This window comes from Eptesicus fuscus, chromosome 4 (genome assembly GCF_027574615.1).
Source record: "Eptesicus fuscus isolate TK198812 chromosome 4, DD_ASM_mEF_20220401, whole genome shotgun sequence".
In the NCBI taxonomy this organism is placed as follows: domain Eukaryota; kingdom Metazoa; phylum Chordata; class Mammalia; order Chiroptera; family Vespertilionidae; genus Eptesicus; species Eptesicus fuscus.
This window is the reverse complement of record NC_072476.1, coordinates 20,419,031-20,446,557: the sequence shown is the minus strand read 5'-3', so window position 1 is coordinate 20,446,557 and position 27,527 is coordinate 20,419,031. Positions and strand designations below refer to the sequence as shown.

The 27,527-nt window shown below is 45.4% G+C and overlaps 1 protein-coding gene across 1 annotated transcript in view; it reads right to left on the bottom strand.

Moving 5' to 3' along the window:
* Positions 1-27,527, bottom strand: part of SNX29 (sorting nexin 29) — a 452,780-nt gene that overhangs the window by 250,877 nt on the left and 174,376 nt on the right. Inside the window, exon 14 of the mRNA XM_054714743.1 lies at positions 22,537-22,619. Coding sequence (XP_054570718.1) covers positions 22,537-22,619 — 83 coding nt within the window. The remainder of the gene's footprint in view (positions 1-22,536; positions 22,620-27,527) is intronic.

Genomic DNA, 27,527 nt, shown 5'->3' with positions numbered 1-27,527 from the left:
ATATGATAGGACCTAATGTCCAGAATACACAAGTAACTCTCACAACTCAGCAATAAAAAAAGACAACGGAATTACAATGGGCAGAGAATTTGAAGAAGATATACGATGGCTAGTAAGCACGTGCAAAGATGGTCAACAGTATTAGGCATCAGGGAAATGCAAATCAAAACCACAGTGAGGTGCCCTTCACAACTATAGTGCCTATCACAACAAGACAGAATAACAAACGTAGCGGGGCTGTGGAATCACTGCTGCTGGGAGGTGCGGTTTTGGACCACAGTGTAGCCTAAGTATGCACCCAAGAGAAATGCAAAATGTGTCCACACAACTTGTACATGAGCATTTATAACAATGTTATTCAATAGCCAAAAAGTGAAAACAGCCCACATGTCCATCAACTGATGGATAAATACAATGTGGTCTGTCCATACAATGGAATATTACTCAGTCTTAAAAAGGAATGGAGAGCTGATACATGCTACAATATGGATGAATCTTGAAAACATTAGCTAAATGAAAAAGACCAAACACAAAAGGTTATCATGCGCTCAGTGCCAGCTGCTCCCGGTGGCTTCTGCCAGCTCAGGACCGAATCGGTGACGTGGTGTGTGCATGGGGCCGGGGTTGGGGAGCAAAAGATGAGGCTGAGGAGGCATCAGGCTTGGGCCATTCTGACCTTCAGAACATTGAGGGGGCCATGGAGGGTTTTTAAGCAGTGACGTGGTAGTATATATTGATTGTATATTAAAAAGACCAGAACCCATAAAGTGATTTTGCAGATTAAAATAGGTAATAAATACGCTCTAGGCATATCCATGTGAGGTGGAGAACAGGAAGAAAACAGGAGTCCCTCCTGTTCCACAGGCTGGCCAGCCTTGGACTGGCTCTCTCCTGTGATCTCCGTACAGACAGTCCTCAGGGAACCATTGCCACGCCCTCTTTAAAAGTGAGGGACATGAAATTCAGAGAAGTGGCTTACCAAGGGGCACAACTCAACAAACAGTACGGCCAGGACCCACCCTGCAGCAGCCTGCTACCTGAACCTCTCTCTCCGCAAGGCTCCAGGGCTCAGCACAAAGCAAGTGCTCATCACACAGTGTCAGCCATCGACACTCCTTCACAGGGGCTGTTGTGAAACCCACACTTTCTCCTATAGTAACGGGCCCCAGGCAGCAACTAAGTACCAGAGTCCTGGTAGCTTTGGGGAAAATTACACTCTGGTGAGTCACCAGATTTCCAGAAATCTCAACTACCCCACTCTGGGAGATTAAAACCTAGCGCTCTTCTTTTGTTTACTGAAGAACAGTAATCCCTAGAATCCAGTTCTGTCTTCCCCACCAGAAGCAACCACTCCCCGTTTCTAATCTTTTTTAAAATTTAAATCTTTATGGTTGACAGTATTGCATGTCCCTTTTTTCCCCCCCACTGACCTCTTCTAGCCCGCCCTACTCCCCACCCCAGGCCTTCACCACCCTATTCAAGCTTTTAAACCACATCTGCTATGGAAGTAACTATGCCTTGGGAAAGACAGCAGGGAGATTTCAGCAGGGCTTACAGATGCTTCCCCCTTAATGATCATAAACCTTATAAGTACCTTCAAAGGCTTGGAGGTTTCACCCTCAAAATAGGGACAGACCATCAAAATGCCTAAACCAGGCCACCTGCTCAAACCTACACTGGAGGGCGCTCTAAAGGGAAAGACAAGTTATTATATCCCTGTACTCTAGCACTGTGAATCCTTAAAACAAAAAACCAGTTACTTGTGCTTTAAGGTTAATTAGTAAGACACACTGCTGGTTAATAAAACAAAAAGCCAGCATCTTTATTGATGCCAAACCCTTATATCACCCATAGCAAGAATCCTTAAAACATATTATGCCAAGGAAATGAACTGGTAATTCAGCAAAAGGAAATCTGATTTATAAACACAGGAAAAGTATCTCATCTCCATCCACAGCAATTCAGGAAATACAAATACAACCGCTAGATTTTTGCCTACTGGTGGTTAAGTGGTCACCTTCCAAGAATGCTGGAGAGAGTGGCCAAGAGGCCGCTTGCTGGTGACACTTCCAAATGACACAACCCTTCTGGGGCCAATATGAAAATCCATTAACAAAAGTCAGAAGAAAAAAACATAGTGTTTCATCCAACAATCCCTTTTTTTGATTCATCCCCACAAATAACTGGAAACATGGGGAAATTCTATCCAGACTAGACATTCTTTGCAGCATCTTTCAGTAAAGTAAAAGTAGAAAGAAGTACAACAGAAGGAAGTTGACTAGCCTCTGATCCACCACCTATGAAGCATAACACAGATGTTAGGCACTGGAGCTGTGCAGTCTATATACTGATAGAAAAGGCCTTGAGCTAGACCAGTGGTCGGCAAACTCATTAGTCAACAGAGCCAAATATCAACAGTACGACGATTGAAATTTCTTTTGAGAGCCAAATTTTTTAAACTTATACTTCTTCTAACGCCACTTCTTCAAAATAGACTCGCCCAGGCCGTGGTATTTTGTGGAAGAGCCATACTGAAGGGGCCAAAGAGCCACATGTGGCTCACGAGCCGCAGTTTGCCGACCACGGAGCTAGACAATTAAGGGGAAGAAGCAAGAGGCAAAATTGTACAGCGTGAGTTCAACAATGTTTTCTTTACTAACTTCTTTAATAAAATTAATATGCAATATAGCAGTCCTATTTACCTAAGGGCGTGACTGACAGGTCTGGTGGATTCAGTGTCATACTGACCAACCTCGTGGAACAAAGTCAGCTTTCATTCATCTCTGGATGAAAATGGTATGTTAAAAGGTAAGGACTGTCTCTAAATGTGAAAGCATCGTACTTTCTTATTTGAAAATTATTTCCATTAGCCTTCTGTGTCACAACGATATGAACACTCTTATGGTTTGCAGGAAGGGCATAACGAAGATTGGTGGTTACCAGGGGTGGGGATGGGGTGGGAGAAATGAGTGAAGGAGACCAAGAGGTGAAAAAAAAAAAAAAAAAGATACCAGAAAGTTTCTCCCGCTACCTGTTCACAAAGGCAAGGCATACGCTTATGCACATATTCTTATCATGTAGCCCCTGCATTATGCGTAAGGGCATTTTCAAGTGTGTGAGAGGGAAAGATCTTTTGCAGGACGTCCTGTTTTCCTTGTGTCTCTAGTGAACAGGGTGTGGGAAGGGAATGAGCCTTGGAGCCCAAATGAGTGAGTGGACTTGGCTCCTTATTTAACCAGCCTGGGCCTCAGTGTTCTCATCAGCCAGCTGTTCCACCTTCAAATGACTTGTTACAAAGGAAAATAAATCCTTATTCTTAAAAGCCATGACTGTTACTTGCAGCCCAAATTATTTCCAGGTAACAGCGTAGTATTAATTCTCCCTTTGGATTTGTTTTTGGATTTTTTTTCCCCCAACCTAATTCAAAAGTAAGTGTTTGGGGCATTCAAGGCCTATCACCTGATCACTGGTAAAAAACAAAAAACAAACAAAACAGAAACACCTGACATTTTTCCACGTGCAGCTTTGTTTGATATAGCTTTGCTTGTTAAAGAAAAAAAAAAAACCACAATCCCAAAATGGCATGATGCCAAACCTAGATTTAATACCTGGACTACCTGGAATTTCAACCTCTCCCAGAAACATAGTCAAGCAGCCTGGAATTTGCTAGCTGGCCCTCTCCATCTCTTAGAAATAAGAGGCAATCTACATAATAAAAACCCTGCCCCATCTCCTCCCACAAAGAAAAGCTGTCAGAAGCTCAGCTGGTTGGAGCTTCATTCAGTGCACGGAAGGGTTGCAAGTTTATTCCCGGTCAGGGCACATGCCTGGGTTGCAGGTTCCATTCCTGTTCGGGATGCATATGGAAGGCAACCAATCCATGTTTCTCTCTCTCTCACTCTTTCTCTCTCCTCTCCCTTCCTCTCTCTCTAAAATCAATGAAAAACATATCTTTGGGTGAGGAAGGGGAGGGGAGGGAACGGAAGGGGAGGGGAGGTAAGAAAAGGGGAGGGGAGTCCAGGCCCCAAAATAACCCTTTCTTTTCTTTCACTAACAGTTCCCTTGCCCATCCTTCTTCCTATAAAATCTTTCCGTTTTGTACAAATCCTAGGAGTGCCTTCTAGTTGCTAGATAGGATGCTGCCCAATTCATGAATCTTGTAATAAAGTTATTTAGATCTTCAAATTTATTCGGTTGAAGCATACTGGCATTTCCACTCATGTGGAACAGGCCCTCCCAGCATCTGGGCAAGGATTAGGGACCCGTTAACAGAACAGGCCAGTGTCAGAAAAAGGGGTACATCACTATAGAAAGAGGGCTGGTCTGAATTATGCAATCTTGCTGCTGTGTTTACAAAGGAATCTTCCTTGGTACTGCAGAGGGCTGAGCAGATGGGTTACTAATGAAGAAAATGTGATCGCTTATTTGAAAAATAAAAACTATTTTTTGCAACTGGTAAATCATTGCTTGACTTTTTGCCCAAAGAGGAAGCCAAAAACAATGTTTCTCAAGTTTAAGAACCAGTTCCTGAGTCTAAAGAGCAGCTTCAAAGCCATCTTTTGGGGCACTTTGCGAACAAGTTTGGACAATGAAAGCTATCTAACTTTTAAGGTGTTTTGGTTCTTAATTTAGACATCTTAGAACAAGAGCCTGCAAACTGTCCTCCATTCCATAATTCATTCATGCACATGTCCAAATTATACTTATTGAACATCTACTATGTGCCAGTCACTGTGCTGGTTCTTTGGGTGTGCAGCCAATAGCACACAAATAGGATTCCTGCAACCATGGAGTTTAGGCATTAGCAGAGAGACTGAAAACAAGCCAAACAACAAATAATCGCAAATCAGGTGAAGTGCTCTGGGGAACATAACTGGAATGCTGAGACAGAAGAGAGGAGGCTGCTTGGGCAGGACAGCCAGAGAGGGCCTCTCCAGGGAAGGGATGGGCCCAAGGCCAGCCCTAAGGAAGGAGGAGCAGAAGCTAGCGCTGCCCCCCTTTTGCTCCCCCGGGGAGCATTCTAAACACAGGAAGATACAGGAAGACTCAGAGGACTCACTGGAGACTCCCTGGTGTAGTCCACTGGGGTTGGTAACGTACGTGATTATCACTGGCTTTGCAATGAACTGGCTCTGGCTCTGAGTGACCATGTGGCCGTAGGCAGATCAAACCTCTGTGCTCCTCAGCTTTCTCACAGCACAGTGGGGAGACTTAGGGAGACTGTGATTTTGGTCCAAAAATCCCAGGTGACTGACCATAAAAAAGTATCACCCTAGAATATGACCAACATCACATGTATGCGTGTTGTACATCTATGGAGTTGCAACCTCATCCTGACTGAACTGAAGATCATTTGGGTGGGGGTAAGGATGCCAAAAAAAGAAGTGAGGAAAATGCAAAGGCTAGAAATCTGCTTAACAGAACTGGTTCTGAGACGACAGGGTTAAGCTCTGAGGAATGACGGGAAATACGGTAAGGAAAACGTTGCTGCTGCGAGGTCCCCAGGAGAGTGGCACTGCGCCCCCTGCTGAGCCCCTGCTGTGCTGCATCATGACAGCAATGCTGGCTCTTAAAAAAGCCCCCGAGGGGAGTTTGCATCCTGTGTTTGTTCTGCACCACAGTCCTGATCCATAATCCCAACTAAATATGAGCAGCAGCCAAATCCAAATTTCCCTCCCAAAGACAGATCCAATCAGCTCGGAATCAAGGATCGCAGCCAGACCCTGCTGCCTGCAGATGGAATCACCTGGCCAGTGGGCTCCGTGTTAAATAAATGTGCCTAAAGCCTGAGGGCTCAGTGCAAGGCATTCAGCATCCCTGGACATCAAGGTCCCCTTTCTAAAGTCAGCAGAGACCCATGCAGCGGCTCCATTCAGGCCCAGTCACCCCAAGAACTGCCTGCCTCCTAGAAGTCATAGGCTACAAATTCTTTTCGCTCTCTCTCTCCCTTTTAAACTCACAGAATTACCAAAGCCTTAATTTTTAAAGAGCTTACCTTAATAGTGCACATTCATTTTCAGGGGGCCATTAAAAAATCATGAGAACACTCCTGTTGCCGAGCAGTAATTCATGCTCCCCCCAGCACACACCTCACTTGTGGGCCTCTGCTGGTTACAGCATCCCAGACTCCCAGACAATATTAATTCAATTTATTCTGCACCTTTCTGAGTGGCTGCCTATTAACATTAAACACATACAGGGCTTTTCAGGTCGCCAGAATGTTGAACATGACTGTTCTTTAGATAACGTGAGAGCTAAAAGATTAATCATCACCAGGATTAATTATTAGGAATGAGTGGGACAGCGAAGAAGTCATTTGTATGCAAGGGATTCCATATCTTGGTGAATCTGCCTCTTCCTAGAATGCCAAGGGATGAGGGCTAGATGCCAGCTGGATTCCAAGTGTAAAACACTGAACTCAATTGCTTCATCTGTCTAACGGGTTAGTTAAAAGCCAGGGGACCTCTTCGTTAACTCCAGTGTTTTACTGTAGAGTCAACTACAATGAGGGTGCCAGAGTTAATGCATTTTTTTTAATAGATCGAGGACGGCTTACTGAGTTTAGAACTAGGAAAAAGACGACTTCTTTGCTAAGATCTGGTCAGATCCCTATGTCAGCTTTCCAGATATTCAAAACACTCAGAAAGCGACCTGTTAACCTTCCATGCTACCTCTGCCCCGCATCCTGCACCTGGGCTGACCCAGACGCCTACTGCAAAGTTTACGTGCGTCCAGAGCCAAGTAAGCAGACATTATTGCCGCGGGAAGGACAACCTGAACCAAAAATCAAGCCCACAGGAAGGGCAGGTACATGTTTTAAGATGAGTCTAAGACCAACAAATATCTGCAACGTGTTGGCAAACTATACCCTGTGAGTGGAACCTTATTTTATTGTAATAACCATACATTTGGGGAAGAAGAGGTGGTGGTGGTGATGGTGATGGTGGTGGTGGTGGTGAAGGGAGAGGAGAGAGCGGAGGAGGAGAAGGAGGAAATAAAGAAGATGAGGAGACAGAGACCCTCTTCAAGGCCTAAAATATTTACTATTGGACTTCTACAGAAAATGTTTGCCAACCTCTGGCTCTAAGATATAATAAAAGGTCAACATCTACTTCTTGTCATTTGAAGGCATAATGAGGTTTGTGCACATTTTGGAAGAAAGCCAAATCCTAGGATTTTGGGCGAGTGGCCAGCTCTGTTAAGGTTTCCTCATTGGCAGAGGGAGCTCATAGGAGCACCTACCACAGAGGATTGACGTGAGGATTGAATGAGTAAGTGGAAAGTTCTTCCAATAGTGCCTGGCACAGTTTGTGAGCACTCCATGAACGTTAGCTGTTTTATCACCCTGTCCACCGAACATGCTGCTGCGTGGTTCAGCTCAGACAGAGAGATGGGAGAGTCCGCTCCATTGGCTTTGCTTGCAAGTTCTGTGGTCAGTGATGGCACCCTGTTAACCAATCCCTCTCTCTCCGGGTTTCTTAGAGCCCCCAAGAAGGATGGGACCCCCAGAGTGAACAGTAGAAATGAGGCATCACTAATAGAGGCCCTGGAGAAGCAGGCAGGGCCAGGCCAAGTGGGGCCCTGGACACTGTGGCTTTATAACAGATGCTGCTCAAGTCTTCTCACCCCGTGTTACCCCACGATGTTGCTGAGGTTAATCCTAGCAAGTCTGGCCTCTGTAAGCCGTGAACATCCCTCAGGTCCATCCTTTGGACATGAACACGATGAGGCCCTGATTTCTGAGGCCCAAACACCCAGACACCGGCCCTGCCACTGGGCCACAGCTTGCTGCCCTCCCATCTCCCCTCCCCACCTGCTTTCTCTGTGTTAGTGATGAGCTTGCCATTCTCAGAACTATTAGAAATTACTACAGCATTCCTGGCAGAAAATGCTGAGTGGAATGGAGGAGGAGAGGGGGAAAAAAAATCCATTTTATGAGAGTCATATATGGGCAGGAGCTACAAACAATTCAGGGCGCTAAAATTAATTCGCTCCCTTGCCAACTTGCCAATGAAGAGAGAGTGAGCATCGAGGCAGACTGTAATAAAAACGTAATGTGTACAGCACATATTTATTCATTTTTAGAAAATCTTCAATGCTGCTACCCTCCTTTTCCCATAAAATCTGACCATCCTACTCAGCTTCTATTCTTATCCCTTGCTCATTTGCGTAATTTTAACACTGCAAAATATAGCTAGCCTAAGAATGTTTTTTATAATTACACCCATCACAGGAACTGTCAGTATCTAATGAAGGATAATTTTAGCTATTATAAGAAGCTTAAAAGATCATTTTCATGAATAATTTGTAATATGAATCATTAAATTCAAACAATGTCAGATATTTCAGAAAAAAAAAGAAAAGAGAAATATTTTAGGTATGGAACAGTAACCATCCCTCTAAAGGCAGAGTGGAGCTTTTGACGTACAAGAAACAACACAACACAGGGGAAGATCTTTTGTGAGGGGACGGAACATGCAAATCGGCTCATATCACTTCCCACTTCAAGTTTCTCAGCAGGTCCCCCCAGGCCTGAGGATAAACCCATGCCTCTTAGCAAGTCCCTGTCTCTCCGGCTCATCTCTCCCCTCTTCCTCCCTCTGACAAAGTAAACCTGTCTGAAAAGTAAAACAAACCTACTCTAGAAGCAGAACCAAGAGTGAGAGAGACATATCGTCCTGATAAATTGTTTGCACACCTGGATCCAGCCATACCTGCATTGGCGGGGTTGTCAGGATGTGTGTATGAGCGATTGGGCTAGACCTGAGAAAACACACCTGTGAGATGGCTTCACTCCCCAAGGGCACTCTCTTCAGGAAAACACGATGACCAAAGGACCACTCCCAATGCCAAAGGAAACGGGTCTGTGTCCCAGCTTGCAACTACAAGACATGGTGCATTAAAGTGTGCATGATTCTTCAGAAAGAGAACTAATGTTTAGACCTTAAATAGGGGAGGAATGGTCTTGACCAAAAGACAAAAGATCAAACTTCCTAACTAGACCACATGATTCCAGAAGAATACCCCTTGCTATAAAATTGTGGTGTTTTTTTTTTCAAACTACAGGTTGTATCCCTTTAGTAAGGTGGCAAAAATAACTCAGTGAGTCACAACAGATGTTTGATAAAATGGAACAAGATATAAAACCTGAGGATGTTTACATGTCATCAAGGTTAAGTGTTGTTCCAGGAAGACTGTGTCCCAATTAGATACATACACGAACGTGTGACCTTAAAAGCTTATTTTCTACTGTGAGCCACAGTCAAAAAGGACTGACAACCACTTTTATAAAAGGCGTCATCATACCACAAGAAAATACATCAGATCAGAGAGGACATTTGTGACATGACATGTTGGTTTCAAACCAAAAGACAACGAATGGGCACAGAGCCCATGCTTTCACTCAGTGATGATGATTCTTTCAAACGTTTTTCCCACCAAAATGAAGCTCCCGGGACATAAGGACACAGGTATATGGGGCTTATTGCAATGCTGTTCATAGTGGCAAAAACCTGGAAACAAACTAAAGGTCATCTATAGGAGAATGGTTTTTAAATGAGAGCATAGCCACGATGGACTCTAGTATGCTGATATTATAAAGACTAATTTTTAAAAATTAAAAAAATGAAATAACACTAAAAAGACTGATTTAGATCTGTACCTATTGATCTGGAGGAAGATTCATGACTGTTAAGTGATACACTGTTACCGGAGAAAGGCAAAATAGATCAGGGGCCAGTAAAGTTTTTCTTTAAAGAGCTAGATGGTACCTATTTTCAGTTTTTCAGGCTGCATGTTCTCTGTTGAACTAGTACTCAACTCTTTGTTTGTATCAAGAAAGCACATATAGACAATACACCCATGGGTATGACTGTGTTCCAATAACACTTTATTTACAAACACAGATGACATACCCATGAGCTATAGTTTGCCAACTCTGATAGAAACTGCAATCCCATTTTGGGGGTTTGGGGGGAGAATTAGGTAGAACAAGCAAGGACACATATGTATGTAGAATATAGATTTGCATAAGTTTACATACATCATAACTCTGGTTGTCTAAAATGGGTAGCAATGAAGATAAATTATTAACTTCTTTATACATCTCTGTATTGCTGGGCTTGTTATAAAGAATAGATATAACTATTTTAAAATTCCAATAAAATATTCAATAATAGAAAATACATAAAATAGAAGCTATCTAGTGATTGCTTTCACTAAAGTCAATTTTCTCTTATATATTTAACCTTTTTTCTAAATATGTTTTTATTGACTTTTAAAGAAAGAAGGAGAGGGATAGATAGAAATATCAATGAGAGAAAAACATCATCCAGCAGCTGCCTCATGCACGCCCCCTACTGGGGATCAAGCCTGCAACCCAGGCATGTGCCCTGACCAGGAATCAAACCGGTGACCTCTTGGTTCATGGGTTGATGCTCAACCACTGAGCCATATCGGCCAGGTTATTTAATCTTTTCTTCCTGCCATTGCAAATAACAAAAGAGACTTTGTATAATTCATATTTAATTGGGTTCCAATTATCATACAAAGAACTGTACATGGAATACTATGCAACTATAAAAAAGAAGAATCTTGCCCTAGCTGGTTTAGCTTAGTGGATAGAGCGTGGGCCTGTGAACTGAAGGGTCCCAGGTTCGATTCCAGTCAAGGGCACATGCCTAGGGTTGCAGGCTCGATCTCCAGTGTGGAGCATTGCAGGAGGCAGCCAATCAATGATTCTCTCTCATCATTGATGTTTCTATCTCTCTCGCCCTCTCTCTTCCTCTCTGAAATCAATGTGTGTGTGTGTGTGTGTGTGTGTGTGTGTGTGTGTGTGTGTGTGTGTGTTTAAAAAAAATGAAGTATCTCTTACCCTTTGAGACAGTATGGAAGGACCTAGAGAGTATTATGTTAAGGAAAATAAGCAAGTCAGCTAAAGATAAGTATCACATGATCTCACTCATTCATATGTGGAATCTAATGAACAAAATAAACTGATTAACAAAATAGAACCAGAGACATAGAAGCATGGAAAAGACTGACGAATCTCAGAAGAAAGGTGGGGGTTGGGGGGGGGAGGGAATTAACTGGGCAACTTATATGCATATGCATAGCCCATGGACACAGACAATAGTGTGGTGAAGGCCTGGGGGGGGGGGCGGGCAGGGGGGTGAAGGGGGTAGTGGGGGGTAGGAGAACATCTGTAATCTTTCAACAATAAAGATAAATTTTTAAAAGAAAACTTTATAGCTAGAAAATGGTCCAAAGTAGAAAGAGTAATAAGTCATGGAAAACCAAGAAAAATTGTATTCTCCTCTGGGAGACCAAATGACATATAAAGAGTAGCTTAAAGCTTAAGCTTGTAAGCCTGGGCTCCACTGTTAATTGAGCCAGGTAATTAGTTACTGTCCATGTGGATCTTACAAATGGATTGGCGGAGTTCACACTATCTGGTTACTGTCCACATTACACACGGACTGGCGGAGTTCACGCCATCTGGTTACTGTCCACATTACACACGGACTGGCGGAGTTCACGCCATCTGGTTACTGTCCACATTACACACGGACTGGCGGAGTTCACGCCATCTGGTTACTGTCCACACCTTACTCACGGACTGGCTGAGTAGATGCCATCTGGTTACTATCCACACCTTACACACGGACTGCTTAGTCCATACTTAGTTACTTACCCACACCTTACACACAGACTAGCGGAGTTCACGCCATTTCGTTACTGTCCACACATTACACGTGGACTGGCTGAGTCCATGCCATCCCAAAACAACATGACAGAGGAGCAGAGAGCTCCTGGTGTAGATACTGTGTGTCACTCACCTCTGCCTCAGGGCATCCACCAGAGATGTAGACGTGGGGCTGAATCTAGTTTAATCAAATGCTCTGGGCACTGACCAGTAGCTGATCAACAGGACACAGGCCCATGTAAAATCCAATCCTTCATGCTGCAAGGCCACCCCAGATTCACAGGGAAAATTAAGCTTGGGACACAAAAAAACTGACTACCTTACCTCTTGAAAATAAAAGAAAAGGATGAATGACTGTGTCACCCAAACAGGGAGAGAACTTCAACGTGTTGAGTCGACACCACTGTTCACATTTTACTTCTCCCCATTTCTCCAGTGAACTGGTCCCATTACCTCCATCGCTAGCAAAGCCGGCACCATCATCTCCCACTTGCTCAATAAAAGCAGAGTAGCTGCTAATTCAGAAGTGTGGCAGAAACAACTAGTGTCCCCTAGTAGCCATTCTTTCCTCCTTAACAAAAAAAATGCCAGATTTTGGCTGGGCATATGGTTGTCTGGGTGGAAAACCAAGACTGTGCTCCCCAGAGTCCCCTGCAACTAGATGTGGCTACATAAAACTGTCACAAGCAAACTGCAGAAGAAAAGATTAGTGAACTTGAAGACTTAGCAATAGAACTATCCAAGATGAAACATACAGAGAGGGAGAAAAGAAAAAGGCTAGGTAACCTGCCCAAGGTCACACTTATGGCAAAGGGCAGAGCCAGGACTTTCTGGGCCAAACCACAGTCTACACCTTCATGCTCTAACACTTCCCAGTACAGGCTGCCTTCATGAATGCTGACTCTTCTCCTCTGGAAAAGAGGTGAGGAAGGAGGCAAGACAGCAATAGCCACCTTACATCCCATCAAACCCCGCTTTCTGTCATCTTGGCACATGTTGCCAGCAGGCACTTGACATAATTTACATTCACGTTGTACCTGATTTTCTTATTAAAAACCTTAACAATGTTTTGTGGGTTGTTTTTTTTTTTAATGCCATCAGCTTTCTTCTTAGCTCATGAAGTATATGTGTCAAGTAAGTGGTAAGGGGTCTCCAAGCCCTTCAGGCTGGGGGTGTTTATCCCAACAGAGTTCACAGAGCAAAGATCTATACTGATCTGGGGAATATAGTGCTAAATTCTAATAATGCTGGAGGGTGTGTAAATGATTTTTTCCTCTTTTTCTGCTTATCTCTATCTTTAATTCTCTAGAATGAATATGGTTTCATTTTTTAACAAGGAAAGTAAACACAAATTGTTTTCCAACAATGAAGATGCTGAGAAATAATTTCAAGGCAGACTGCTTTTGGCCCCTGGGTGTATGTTTGGTTATTGTCAATTCCAAGCCTTCATTTACTCAGAAGGAAGCCGAAACCACAGGAGAAGGCCTCAACGCTGTGCAGGCACCACTCCTGGTTGCCCAGAATGGGACCCCTGCACTCTGTTAATGGCATTACAATGAGACAAACCAGATGCAAATGACGGCAAGAGTAATCAAAGGTAGAGTTCAGTTTGGCCAAACTGGCTCCACCTGGAGGAAGGAGGGCCTTCTTTGGAGGGATTGGGTCCCCGAATGATGAGGTTATGAGGAAAGAGTAGGGAGAAATGGGAAGGTAAAGGGCGAGGCTGTCAAGGTGAGAAGTGTGAGGTACAGCATGTACCTATAATGCCCGCCCCTCCTCCCCCAACCCAGGTCAAGGGCACCCTGCAGCACATTGCATGGCTCAAGTCCACATCCTCACCTATTCTGCTCACCCATTCCAGGAGCACAGGTTTCTGCCCTGTAAGCTCCATGGTGTAGATACTGTGTGTCACTCACCTCTGCCTCAGGGCATCCACCATCCACCAGCCCACCACTCACCGGCTGTGTGCCTTGGACAACGACAGCCACAGCAACCTGACACACACAGTGGATGGCAGGGACTGCAATCCAGACCGTTTGGCCCCACTACACACTCTCACTAACCTTTCTAAGTTCCAATTTCCCCATCTGTAAAGTGAGGATGATGATAATACCAACCTTACAGGAAGGTTGCCTATTAAAAGAAGCTAGCACAGGTCCTGGCATATTATCCATATTATCGATTATTATTATTATAAAGTACTCAACAAATTCATTTGTTCATTGACTCATCCATCGACTGATCTCCTACTGGCTGCCAGGTATCAGTTTCAGAAGCTGGGTGCACAACAGTATCAAAACCAGGTCAGTCCCTACTTTCATGGAGCTTACATCCTGATCAATACTGATCAAATATGTCACTACAGGGGAAATAAACATTTCATATACAAAAGTAGCAGCAACATGCCCTAGCCGGTTTGGCTCAGTGGATATAGAGCGTTAGCCTGCGAACTGAAGGGTCCCGGGTTCGATTCCAGTCAAGGGCACATGCCTAGGTTTCGGGCTCGATCCCCAGTAGGGGGCGTGCAAGAGGCAGCCAATCAGTGATTCTCTCTCATCATTGATGTTTCTATCTCTCTCTCCCTCTCCCTGCCTCTCTGAAATCAATAAAGAAATACTTTTTTTTTTTTTTTTAAGCAGCAGCAACACTATAGATCTGGAAGTGACACCTAGGGAATGATGGTGGGAACCACAGAGAGCTTCCTGGGGCAGTGACGACTGCGAACCCGAGTGTGACAAGCAGTCAGAGATTCCAGACAGAGTGAGCAGAAGACAGAGGGGAAAGGCAGTGTATTTCTACCAAAAGGCAAAGAAGGAAAGTGAGGCCTTAACCCCGTGAAGTAACCCCAGGCCAAGAGACAGGCTTTCTCTCTTTATAGGATGTCTACTTTTCTGTGCAATCCAAGAAAACAATTTAGACAAGTCACCGTCAGCCGAGGTAACCAGCATCATTACCCACTTGAGCAAAGCAAAACGACCCGCCGCCTATGAAAGCTGTAATTAGAAACTTAAAACTGAGCCGTTTTCAGAACCAAAGTGGCATTTAACACAGCAGGCCACCTGTCAGCTCCCAGGAAGGAAGGAAGCTGAACACCAAACAGGACGCTGACTGACAAACGCACGACAGCCAGCACAAAGCCGAGACAGCTCTAAAGTGAGGATGACGATAATAAATACGTGTCTGGCCCAGGCCCCAAGAAGAATGGGAAGCGCCCAGGTGCTCCTGTTCTGTTTCTGGGCCTTTGTTTCCTACCGAACAATAAAAAGGAAATGAACAGAAATCATGAATTGACAGTTGGCATTTCCAGACAATGGCTTTTGCAGTGATTTAGGAGAGGAAAGCATCCTGAGGGGGACAGAATTGGGTAGAGCGAATAGAACATTACCCCTTATCGGGGTTGAGAGAGAGAGAGAGAGAGAGAGAGAGAGAGAGAGAGAGAGAGAGAGAGAGAGAGTCACCTCTAGGGCCACAGAGTGGATCCCCTCGAAACTATGACCCTGGACCCAGTAGTGATGGCACTAAGGGGTGGCTGGGGGGGTCCCTCCCACAAAATGTCCATCAGTCTCACCTTCCCCAAAGCCACCTGGGGCAGAGACTGCTGCCCACCTATCCAACAGCCAATTCCTTATGTGCCAATTAAGCAACAACATTTCCCAGCATCCTTGCTAATTGAGAGCCCCAAGAGCTATAAATAGAAGTCATTAGGGGACAGGGGGTGGAGGTCCTGAAAAGTTCCTTAAAAGTAAGCTCATTATCCTTAAAGTGTTAAGCCTTATAGAATCCACCTGTGAAATGCACTTCTACTTCCCCTTCTACCTCCCTGAAATACAGACGGGATGGACGGAACACCAGCCACTACTTGGGTACCATGAGGGAATCATGAGGATAACAAGCCATGTACTAAGGATACTAGAGCAAAAAAGAAAAAAGCAGCCTGAGTTCCCAACGATCATAAAATCGCACTAGCCCTGGACTGAAGTACTTACCTCTGGGCTAGGGTTAGAGAAGAGAAACACCTTGGTTCTGCTGTTTGGGTTTTCTTTTTAATACAGCCAAAGCTAGTCCACCTGACACACAAGCCCGAATAAACTTACCAATTCAATAAAAACAAAGGCATGCTATGAGAGGCAGTGTCAAGACAAGGCCCCCAAAACCCCTTTCTAACCAAACAACCAAACCTCTCGTATATAAAAGTGCTGGAGCTACCGCTGTTTCCCTTGCTACTCTGGCTCCATGGTCACCTGAGTTTTTGCTCCCAACATCCTCTCTTCTCATGTCAGAACCCATCCTGTTTCTGGGGGCCTGCCCCTCTCCCATTTTCAGTCCAGTGTGTCTGCATGGGGCTGCTCCCACCTCACCCCCTGCCAGGAAGAGCCACGTGAGCCTGGCTTACACCCCCTTCCGATCCTAGGATTAGCCAAAGTGAGCCATGCAAGCTGGGCCAATCAGAGTTAATCTGGAAACATCTGTGGGTGCAAGGAGTAAGGACACCCTCAACTGCACTTATAACTTTTAATACTTTTTATTAATCTGAAAGAAATATGGAAAATTATCTGTTAAATCTAGTGGTGAGCACATTATGGGTGTTGTACATTACTCCCTGGACTTTTCCAGTAAGTTCTATTTTTTTAAAAAAATACAGAGCATGGGTTACTGTCCCCAGAGTGCCTTCCTGAGCACTAATAAGAGCCAGGAACTGAGGCAACCTGTTCAGATATTTATTAAAAGATCAGGAAACTAGTTAATCACACAAATATTGTTTCACCAGGATAATGGGCTGCAAGTTTCAAAGAGGTTTACTCTATAATTATCACCATAATTATTTCAGAAATTGATGTACAGGTGTTCTGTTAATGTGCCTTAACCTTCCACGGCCTGGACGCCCTTCAAAATGCACCTCCAATCCAAAATAACATTTGCCTGGAACGTTACATGTCATCCCTTTGAAACTTCAAATAATTCTATCAAGTCAACATTATTATGGCTTCTCCTCAAATGAAACTTTTGGAGCTCTGAGATAAAAACTTATTCCAGAGTTAGGAGCTAGTACATGCAGAGCTGAGATTCCACCAGCTCCCCCACTGGAAAACCTGGGCCTGCCTTTGCCTCCATGCTCTACTGCCCCTTCCTCAGGCGCCTTCTCACGTTTACTGTGGAAGGAGGAGCCTTCATGGAAGAAGAAAAAATGTCACTTGCATGCCTTGCCTACACACGACACTGCGACTGGGAAGTGTGTCCCCAAGTCTGATGTCCAGTTCTGAGTCCCTCACACTCTGACCCAGTCCCCGCCCCCGTGTGGCTGCTGGCACACGATTAGATTTCAGTCGCCCAGAGAGAAGAGGGGAGTGGATTTTTCCTGAGACCAGGTCAAGGAGCAGATGCTCGGCAGTCAAGCCACCTGACCCAGGCAGAGTCCGCCCACCCAGGCAGGCATCCCTTAGGTAGCTGTCACACACCACCTCTGAGGTACTATATAGATCAGGGGGTGATTTTGGCTTGACTTCTTTCTAAGCTAGGTGGATGACTGCTATGGTTAATTTCATGTGTCAATATGGCTGGGCATTTCTAGGTATTGGAACCCAAATGTTAGGTCAATCAGTAGTCTAGATGTCACTATGAAGGTATTTATTAGATATGAATAACATTTAAACCAGTACACTTGGAGTAAAGCAAACTACCCTCCATAATGTGGGTGGGCCTCATTCAATCGGCTGAAGGCCTTAAGAGAAACACTGAGATCCCCAGAAGAAAGAAGTCTGCCTCCAGACTTGAGTCACAACATCAACTCTTCCCTGGGACTCCAGTCTGTAGTCTACTCCGCAGATTTTGGAGCTCCCAGCCTCCACAATAGCTTGAGCCAATTCCTTCAAGTCAATCAACCCCAGATAGATAGATAGATAGATAGATAGATAGATAGATAGATAGATAGATAGATAGAGTATGCATATATACATGTGTGTATTCATATATTTGTGTGTGTATATACATGTATATGTATGTGTGTATGAATTGGGGTATTTCAAGGGAAACCAGAAACACCTTTCAGAAAAGGGAAAAGGACAACATGGTCTCTTCATCCCAATTAATGACTGACTAGAAAATTGGTTATTTTTGACAGATATACCTTTGCCACATCCTTTGACACTCTTTCTACTGCAGACCCTTACAAGCTACTGGGCATTCCTTCTGAGACTCTAAGAGCACAAATCCAAAAATAAGAGTACTGGGTGGATATGAGGTTCCTTTCTAAGGAGCCACACAACTGGCTTAGAAGATGGAAACCACATGCATCGAAGTGAGTGCCCAGCACAGCAGAATGAACATGCTGCCTGCCACGGCATTAGCGTTCTTGCTGGAAAGCAGCGGCCCAGCCAGACACAGCCCTTCCCATGCCCCTTTGCTTCTAGGTGGGGCCATATGACCAGTCCTCACTGAAGCATCATGAGCAGAGTGTGTGGGTCACTTCTGGAAGAAGGGGGAGTAACAATAATTATCATCCTCTTCCTCCTATGTAGTATTGTCATATCACTTCCCCAAACATTGTTCCTTCTCAGAGAATGCTGTTCCCATCTATATTAACTTGCTATCACTCTGAGATCATGCCTCAGAGAACTTGGATAGAATCAGGCAACAGGTTTTGATTAAACACTGGCTGTGTACTTGGCCAACACACACTAAGACAGTTCATCCCCTCTGTGTGGTCAGACTACATACACAAGACAGGACAGCAAACTCCCTCGTGAGAGCAAACAGTGGAACGCTAGACCTTGGCTACTACTCATCATTAGTAACAGGAGCTTAGGAAACTGAAAGGGCAAGGGTGATTAGATTTAAGTGACAGGAGAAGAGCTGGCTCTCACAATAAATGCAACATCTGGGCTGATGAGGATAAGAGGAGTGGCATTTCCAGAAGAGGAAATCGGATGAGCAGAGAGGATCAGAAAGTGGTCAGGTGGGGGCACATAGGAGACAAGCATGACTGCGATGGAGCCTCGTGATGAGGAGTAAGAGGGTGCTGGACAGAGATGAAAAGGCCACATTTCAGTGGAAGGTAAAGAGGCGAAATGTGTGAACACTCACTTCGGATCCCGGAGAGGGCAGGGTGGATGGGCCCAGGGAACGCACCACATTAGCTCATACAGTGATGGTGAACAGCTTCCACTGCACTCCCTGCCCCCCGACCCGGTCCTCTTAATTGGTGGGACCTTTTCAGAGAAGTGCCGAGACCAAATCTGAATGTAAGAAAAGAAAAAAAAAGTAACCTTGATTGACTTGAGACACTACTGCTGGCGGAGAATCAGAGAATGTTGGCACACTGACAACATATTGGCTGACCCTGAAGGCCATTAATTCGGAAGTGATATCCTCCAAGGCTGTGGTTCCAAGGGCCAAGCACTGGGATGTTTAAAACTCCCCAGCTGACTCGATGTGGAGCCAAGATTAAGAACCAGGGCTCTACATGGGAGAGGGCAGAATGGCTTATGAGGAAACTAGTGGGAAGAGCAGCTCCCTTCTGCCGGGTTGCTGAGAAGATTACACCAGACCTGCTGGCAGCCTCTTGCCAGCATGAGATCACCTGCCTGAGAATGGAGCCAACACCAGTGGGGCGCGTACCTGGGCATCAGCGCAAGGAGCCCCGTGTGTGTGTGTGTGTGTGTGTGTGTGTGTGTGTGTGTGTGTGTGTACCTCTTCCCGCTCTGCACTCATGACACAGCGATGAGCCTGCCATCAGCACAGTGGGCGCATGTACACCAGGGGAATCAGCAAGCACCCTTTCCTCCCCAGAGGGCTGGGCGTTAAACATTTACCAGCGCACACAGCCAATACATGAGGGGAGGGGGGGAGCGGGGGGGAGAGAGAGAGAGAACTGAGAAGTGGGGGAGAAATATGCTCCTGATATTGTTTGAGCCGCTGGATCAAGCCATCCCTGCAGATGGGAACTCCTAGACTTCTGTTTTGTGTAAGCAGGGGTAAAGTGAATCTTATGACTCTTGTCATCAAAGAATAGTGAAACCATGGGAGAATCAAATCATGTGCTAAGTGTAGTCACAGGGACCCGAAGAATCTGGTCAGAAGCACAGCAGAAGTAGTTATGAGGGGCATGGCACATCACTGGGTGGCACTGCTGAGCTCGCCTAGCTACCATGGACCTTCAGGCACCTGACTGCAACAGAACAGCTGCTCTTAGGTTTCCACTCCTCGTGTTATAAATATGAATGGAGTGCTATGGGGTCAAGCTTGCACAAGGCACTTTGAACACAGCAGGGAACACAGGCAAGGCCCCTGCTCTTGTGGATTGTCAGGGCAGGACAGACAGCAAAGAAGGAAGGGAATCCACAGCCAGGAGCCTCTGAGGTGCTGACAAGTGCTGTGATGATGATAAAGGAATGATGGAATAAAGAGTGAAGGAGAAGGCACAGCGCGAGCCAGGGGGGCCAGAGGAAGTGGCATCTGAAAGAGACCTGTTCGCCAAGGCAGGCTCAGCCATGCAGAGACAGGGAGGAGCAGCCCAACGGAGGAACAGAGGCCCTGAGGGAGGAATCAGCCTGAAGGCCAGTGTGGCGGGGTGAGACAGCAAGGGGAGGGTGGAGGGAGATGGGGCCAGAGCATGGGGAAGCCCCAGATCACACCTAGCCTGAGGCCACCATCAAAGAGTGTGCAGTGGGTTCTAAGCAACAGAGTGATGGGATCTGATTCATCATCCCATGAGGCTCGTGTTTAGCCCTCTAGAGCCAGACACAAACACAGAGTCATGAGATAGCTTTCCTTGCGACTCAAGAAGCTGGCCTCAAACAAAGATGTCCTTGCCTTTGTGCACACTGGGGGCAAGAACATGAGGCTGACCAAGAGGAGACAGCCCAAGGCCTACATAATTGAGGCTGAAACAATGTCCCTAAGAACCCTCTCAACTGTGATCAGCCATCTCCTTGACCGTCAAGTCATCTTTTCTGGAGCCCAGGAAAACCGAGACCCTGAAGTGAGAGCATGAAGTACATGCAGTGTGGAACAGGGGTTCAGAGAGCAAGCCACATGGATGCAGAGACGCAACATGTGAGTGAGGTTTATGACTTCATGTTTTATTACCACTTCTGTTTCTTAAAGCAAACTTTTAAAGAATTGCTCCCAAGCTTCCCTCATCCGTCAAGTTCCTTCCAGTAAATTTCCCAATTACTCTGATCACCACTCGCAACAGGCCATTTCTTCTCCCACTGTCCCTGAGCCTATGGCAGATTAATTAGAGGGGGACGCCAACAGGAGCTTGCAGCCTTAAATCCATCACTACGGGATGGGCCTGTGGTGGCCGGGACAGATGACAGTGGAGTGAACCTAACAAGAGGGAGGGTGAGAGGATGAGCCTCATACAGCAGCAGCAGACGCTGCACATTTGGAAAGACAGACTCCGGAGAAACACCACCCTCCCCAAGAACAGGATGGACGCCATATCCAGTAAGGAACTGTTAACAGTTGGCCAGGACCATATGAGCTTTCAAAATGCAACTCAAGCTGGAAAACAGGGGCAGGGGGTTGGTGCAGTTATTGTTATAATCAACAAGAAGTTCAGAGTTGGACTATCACATCAGGTACAGCTAAATTCAAGGGCTCAAAGGACCTGATCAGACTCGGTTCCTCTCTGCCTCTCAGCTCAGCTCAGCTCCTCTCTCTATGTAATGGCCTCGTCCGCAGCCTCCCAGGCCCAACAGAGAGGAAGAACCCTTTCTGTGGCCTACCAGAGCCTGAGACCCAGCGAGAGCACCAGCTAAGGTCAAGCGCAGGACAGAGGGTGGAGCCCCACCTCTGTCACGGGACTGACACTGAGTGAGGATGCTGGTCATATGAAAACCGGAGCAAGTGGGACGGGTACCACAGAGGACACAGATGCCCACTACAACAAGAGTTAGCAAAGGCACATTTGCAGAATGCCTTCAAGAACTGTTCTTTCGTGATGGAATTGAGCTAACTGGTTCCAGTGCCCATAAAATCAGGATGCTGTTGTAATGCATCAGCTCTACCCAATTGAGAATCTCAGCAATCGGGTAGGAGGTGAGGAGTGAGACTGAGGGCATTACTGTGGTGGAGGTCTCCTCACAGGCACATGGCCCCAGGATGGAGGCCCTTCGCCAAGAGCTGTGATGACTGCAGCTACTGAGGGGCCTCCTGAGGACGGTCCGAGGGCAGCAGGGCTGGGGCAGGAGTGTGGTTCAGTGAATGGACGCCTCCTCCATTGCATCTGACCATCTGGAGAAAGGCTGTGTCAGCCAAGTAATCAATTTTCTGTCTACGTGTATTCCTGATTAATAATATTAGTAATGACTAACATTTACTCAGTACTTACTCTATGGTATGCTGTCTACATGGATTGCCTCATGAGGTAGACATTATCAACGAGTCCTACTTTACAGATGAGAAATGGAGGTGAAGATAGATTAAGAAACTTAACCAGAGCTGGGCTGGAAGCTAGTCAGCCTAAGTCCAGAGCTTGGATCTCCGCCGTGTTGGCATTCTGCTGCTTCCACCCCTAGCCAATATGATGTAATCATGCTGCTAGGTTCACTACCTTATAAGTGGTGTCCCAAGACTCTAGACTTAAAATCCCCTAAGTACACAAATTGATATGACTGTTGTTAATAATCTAGCAAGTAAGTCTTACAATATTAGTTTAACAAGAATACACAGCAGGGTTTTCCATCTAATTAATTTTTCAGAATCCTGCTTTCCTAATTCATCAGCATATGCACTTGTTACCTGTTGAGTGTCTACTATGTGCCAGGCACAGGGGTGATAGAGATGCAAAGGCTTAGCCCCCACCCAACCCAGGCTGGTCTCCCCCTCACCTTCAGCTGTTTGACCTTCTCTTTTCAGCATCTGGACAGCTCCTACATACTTCTTCAGCTGGACTTTGAGCACCTCGTTTTCCCTGCAGGTAGAAGAATGTTTAAAAAAATATATTTTTAAAAATTGGCAATTAGACTGAAGGCAGGGATTGTGGGAGGGGTCTGTGTGAAAAGATGAGTTAGCAAAGGCACATTTGCAGAATGCCTTCAAGAACTGTTCTTTCATAATGGGAATGAGCTAACTGGTTCCAGTGCCCATAAAATCAGGACGCTGATGTGCTATGCTCAGGTTATTTGAATCTATCAATCTGTTAGGTAACTATTCTGTGCCAGGCACTCTGTAATATACTCTCCATTTACAGAAGAACAAACCAAGTACTGTATATTCAACCTGGGGAATACTCTTAATATTTTTATTAACTATAAAATGCACTAGATGTTCATTATTTGCCAGGCATCATGTGAAGTTTTAGGTATCTCATTTAATCCTTCAAAGTATTATCAGAACATCATTTTTAGAGATGAGGCATAAAGAGGAGAAGCAGTGGACCAAGTCTACCCCCACCCCCCATGTAAGACCGTGCTGTGAAGCATGGAACTCAGGCTACAAGACCCCACTCTGCTCAATTCCCTCTCCAGATACACTGGCTAAGAAAAAGAACATGGGGATCAGGGGCAGAAAACTACCATTTGTTGAGTATTTATGAGATAGCTCAGACTATACATATGTGACCTTGATGAATCAAGCACGCACTCATTCATTTATTCATTCTTCATTCAGTGGGAAAATGTTTATTAAGTGCCTATGATATGTCAGGCATAACGACACTATCATATTCTTACCATGTTATAGGAAAAATTGGGGTATGGATTAGGTCTCCAACCATGGTCACAAGTAAGGCACACTAAAGAGACCCAAACCCAGGTCTGTCGGCCCCCAAGGCTCAGCAGAGCTTTTCTCTGTCTCCTGTAGGATTTGGACTTGGCTGCTCACCAGCTACCCCAGACAGAGGTGCCTCCTCCACATTTCTGGTTCTGCTCCTCCCCTCATGCGTGAATGCTTTTGAATGAGCTAGAGTATTTCCTCGCAGCAAAATAGCTGTAAGATTGAGTTTCTTTTGTGCTTATAAAAATAAATTTAAAAAAATAAAAAAATAAAAATAAATTTAAAAGTAAAAATGCTCACTTTAAAATACTCAATTAGAACACATTTAAGAAGGAATGCGAAAATCAGCTGAAAATCCACCACCTTGAAAATAAACCCAACGTTTTTATAACTTTTCTATCATACCCCTCATTAGACATGCATACACACACACTCCTAAATATAATTTTATGTGGATGAAACATCTCTCACACTCCTTTAATCTTTTTCTGTTTGAAGTGTTATTCCCTTGTTTACTGTTCCACTCACCACTTCCCCATGGTAATCAATGTTAAAAACCTGATATACATATTAATGCTGCCCTCCATGCTCACAGTCACTAACTACAAACCTGATACCTGATACACTCGGGTAGTTTACTTTATAAAACCGGATTATAAATTTTTCTACAACTGGGTGTGTCTCACTTAAGAGCACAATTTACTCTGGGGAAAGCCTGGGACCGCTCATCGCTGGCTCTGCCGTCTGCTTTCAGTGAACTTGACGACATCTCCACCCGCAAAGACAGCGTTGTGTTTGCATTTTGCTTTCCTGCACTTACTTTGGCAGAAAGAACATCCGCACCAACTGCGGACACTACCATATACTCAGGTGTCCCCTGAGAACTCACATTCATCTCAGAAGCTTTAGAGGAGAAGTACAGAGGAGCCCCTTCATGAGCTCCCTCCCCCTAGACAGCCTACCATGGGTGTTCCTACAGGTATCTGCACTTTCTCTGTCTGTGATATGAATAGCAAACATCTGAAGCTCAACAACTAACAGGCCCTGAAAAGGCCTGTGGGAGAAAAAAAGATTCCCCGATGTATGCGGATTTACAGCTTGTTTTCTCGGGTTCCCTAACCAGAGTCTTGTCACTCATCCCAGGCTAGCCCTAATCTCCACATGTGAATTCAAGTCACATATGACCTGAAAACTAAGGAAAGGACATTTATATGCATTTCTATGTGGTATAATTTAACATGGTTTGTGGCAGAGCACCCCCCAAGAGGCAGGCTGGGCAGGCTCACTCCGGCCGGCTGACAGGCGCGTCACGTCGACATCTGGCTGCTCTGTCTCATTTGCTCACACCACACAGGCCGACCCTCGGCTCCCTTATTCATCTTCGACTCTGCAGTCAGCACTGAAATAAAAAAGGGCTGCTTGTCTTCCGGTTTGGATCAATCTTTTAATAGAGTCTTAAGACTACCTGAATATCACACCTAACAGATAAAAGCCAAGATCTTTAATATAAATCTGACTTCCAGCAAAATGATGAGAGCCATGAAGGATATATCAAACCACTGGGTCGGACACCTTTGGGAGCCATAAACTCATCCCAGCCCAGTGTGTATGAATGAACTTGTTTGCCTTTGTGGGAAATGAACACTTCCGGGTCCCCGGAACTGCTTCTGAATAAAACTCAAACACCTGGAGGACACACTGGCTGCTCCAAAAGGCAACTGGCTCCTGATCCCCCATCCCGAAACAGGATGAGGCCCATTTTTTTTAAGTAATTTTAAATTCACATGAAATTGCAAAGACAATACCAAGAGTTTGGCCGTATATAGCCTTGGCCCAGTCTCCCCAATGGTTACACCCTATGTAACTATGGGGCAATGGCAAAACCAAACTCTGACAACGTGTATGCATGGTCCTATCAAGCTCAAAATAGTCCTCTGCCCAGCGCGCCTCTAAAATGGAACACAGACTTAAAGGACCGCTGCAGGTCCGGCAACGAGTAAAGCCAACCAGGTACAAGTACAAGAGGGAAGGGGGTTGGGGGGCAGTTTTGGCAAACTACAGAGCCCCATCCAAAGGTATTTTTAGCATGTTAAGTGACCCAAGAAAATAATTCCTAGGCTCTAGACAACTAATCTGCAACCAGTTTGAATTTGGAAAAAGAAGAACCACATAGAATTCACCATTCTTATCATTACACAGGTCTCTGTTATGATTATCAAATAAAAGTGCCGTTTCATTTGACACTTCATGAGACAACAGAATGGATCAATTAATAAGCACATCCTAACTACGAAAGGCCTCAGAATTGCAATAATGACTGAGGCCCATCTCAGCAGGGGCCTTCAACCCAGCACAAGTCACGGGCCAAGAGTCTGCCAGCCTAAACAGGTGAGAGGCAAGGTGAGCAGCAAAATCAAACCTGACCAGGGCTCTGGTGCATCAGCACCCACCTCAGCCCAGGCAGTCTGTCTTCAGAGCCTGGGTGCCTAACCTCTTCACTATACACCATCCTACACATGTGTGTCGGGGGGAGGATGTTTACATGTATGTGCAATGTATGACAGAGTGAGAGCGACAGAGCCCAGAAGGCTATATATATCTGGCGGGTGATGAAGCTGCTGGGGGGCAGCCGTCCCTTCATCTTCTCCTTCTCTGGTGGGGCACCTCCCCTCCTGCACCCGTCTCCACTGGTGGCAGGGGACTGAGTGAGCCTGTGAGGACAAGACCTCTGAACAAGGAGGCACAGATGGTTGGCGCCCTGTCAGCTACATCTTAGGGCAACTTTCCTTCCCGTTTCATGGGACTTTCCTCCTCTCTGGCCCTAGGGGGTGTGCCAGGCTCAGCAGAAGATCACCTACGACACCTGGCTCTTTTTGCAACTAACCGAGTGGTTTCATTAAGAGTCCATTTGAAAAACCATCCAGAAAAGTTGGGGGTAGGGTTGCTGTTACTGTAAAGGAACCATCAGTGCTGAATGGGCTTCCTGGGAGTCCTGAGGGTTCAACCCGTTTCTCCACCTCCATCCCGCGAGTCATCACTGGTGCCACAGGGACAGCTGGTGTACTTCCCACCCTCTGTGGCCAGTCAGGGGCCCATCTGTCAATGGCTGTGCTCTCCCCGTAGATTTAGTCTTTCAGCTGCAAATCACTCATCTGCCTCAAACGAGGACTACAAAAGCTAAAGCCACACCTGTCAGAGCACCGACAACACCAAATGCTGACGAGGATGTGGAGCCACAGGAACTCTCATTCACTGCTGGTGGGAAGGCAACATGGTGCAGCCACTTTGGAAGACAGCCTGGGGGTTCTTACAAAACTAAATACACTCTTACCATGTGATCCAGCAACCTGGCTGCTTGGTATTTACTCAAGGGAGTTGAAAACTTAAGTCCACACAAAACCTTGCACACGATATTTAGCAATTTTATTCATAATTGCCAAAACTTGGAAGCAACCAAGATGACCTTCAATAGGTGAATGGATAAACAAACTGTGGTGCATCCAGACAATGGAATATTATTCAATGGTGAAAAGTAATGACCTACATAGCCATGAAAAGACAGGGGGGAGACTAAAATGCATATTGCTAAATGAAAGAAGTCAATTTGAAAAGACTACAAACTTTGAATCCAACTATAGGACATTCTGAAAAAGGCAAAACCGTGGGGACAGTGTAAATTCAGTGGTTGCCAGGGGTTGGGGGGAGGGATGAGTAGGTGGAACATGGGGGATTTTTAGGGCAGTGAAATTAATCTATATGAGACAATAATGGTGGGCACAAGTCATTATACATCTGTCCAGACCCACAGAATGAACACCACCAAGAGTGAATCCTGATGTTCACTAAGGACTTTAATAATAATGTATCAGAATTGGTTCATCATTTGTAACAAATGTGCCCTACCAATGCAAGATGTTAATAAGAAAAATTGGGGAAGAAGGCAATACAGGAGTATAAAGGGAACTCTCTGCTTTGTTCATGTTTCTGTAAATCTAAAACTGCTCCCAAAAAGCCACTTGTCACCCTTGTCATTTGCCAAGAGAAATTGCTGAGTCTCCCTGTAGGTACCTGTGTCTGTAGGAATCTACAAACCTGGCTGACCCTG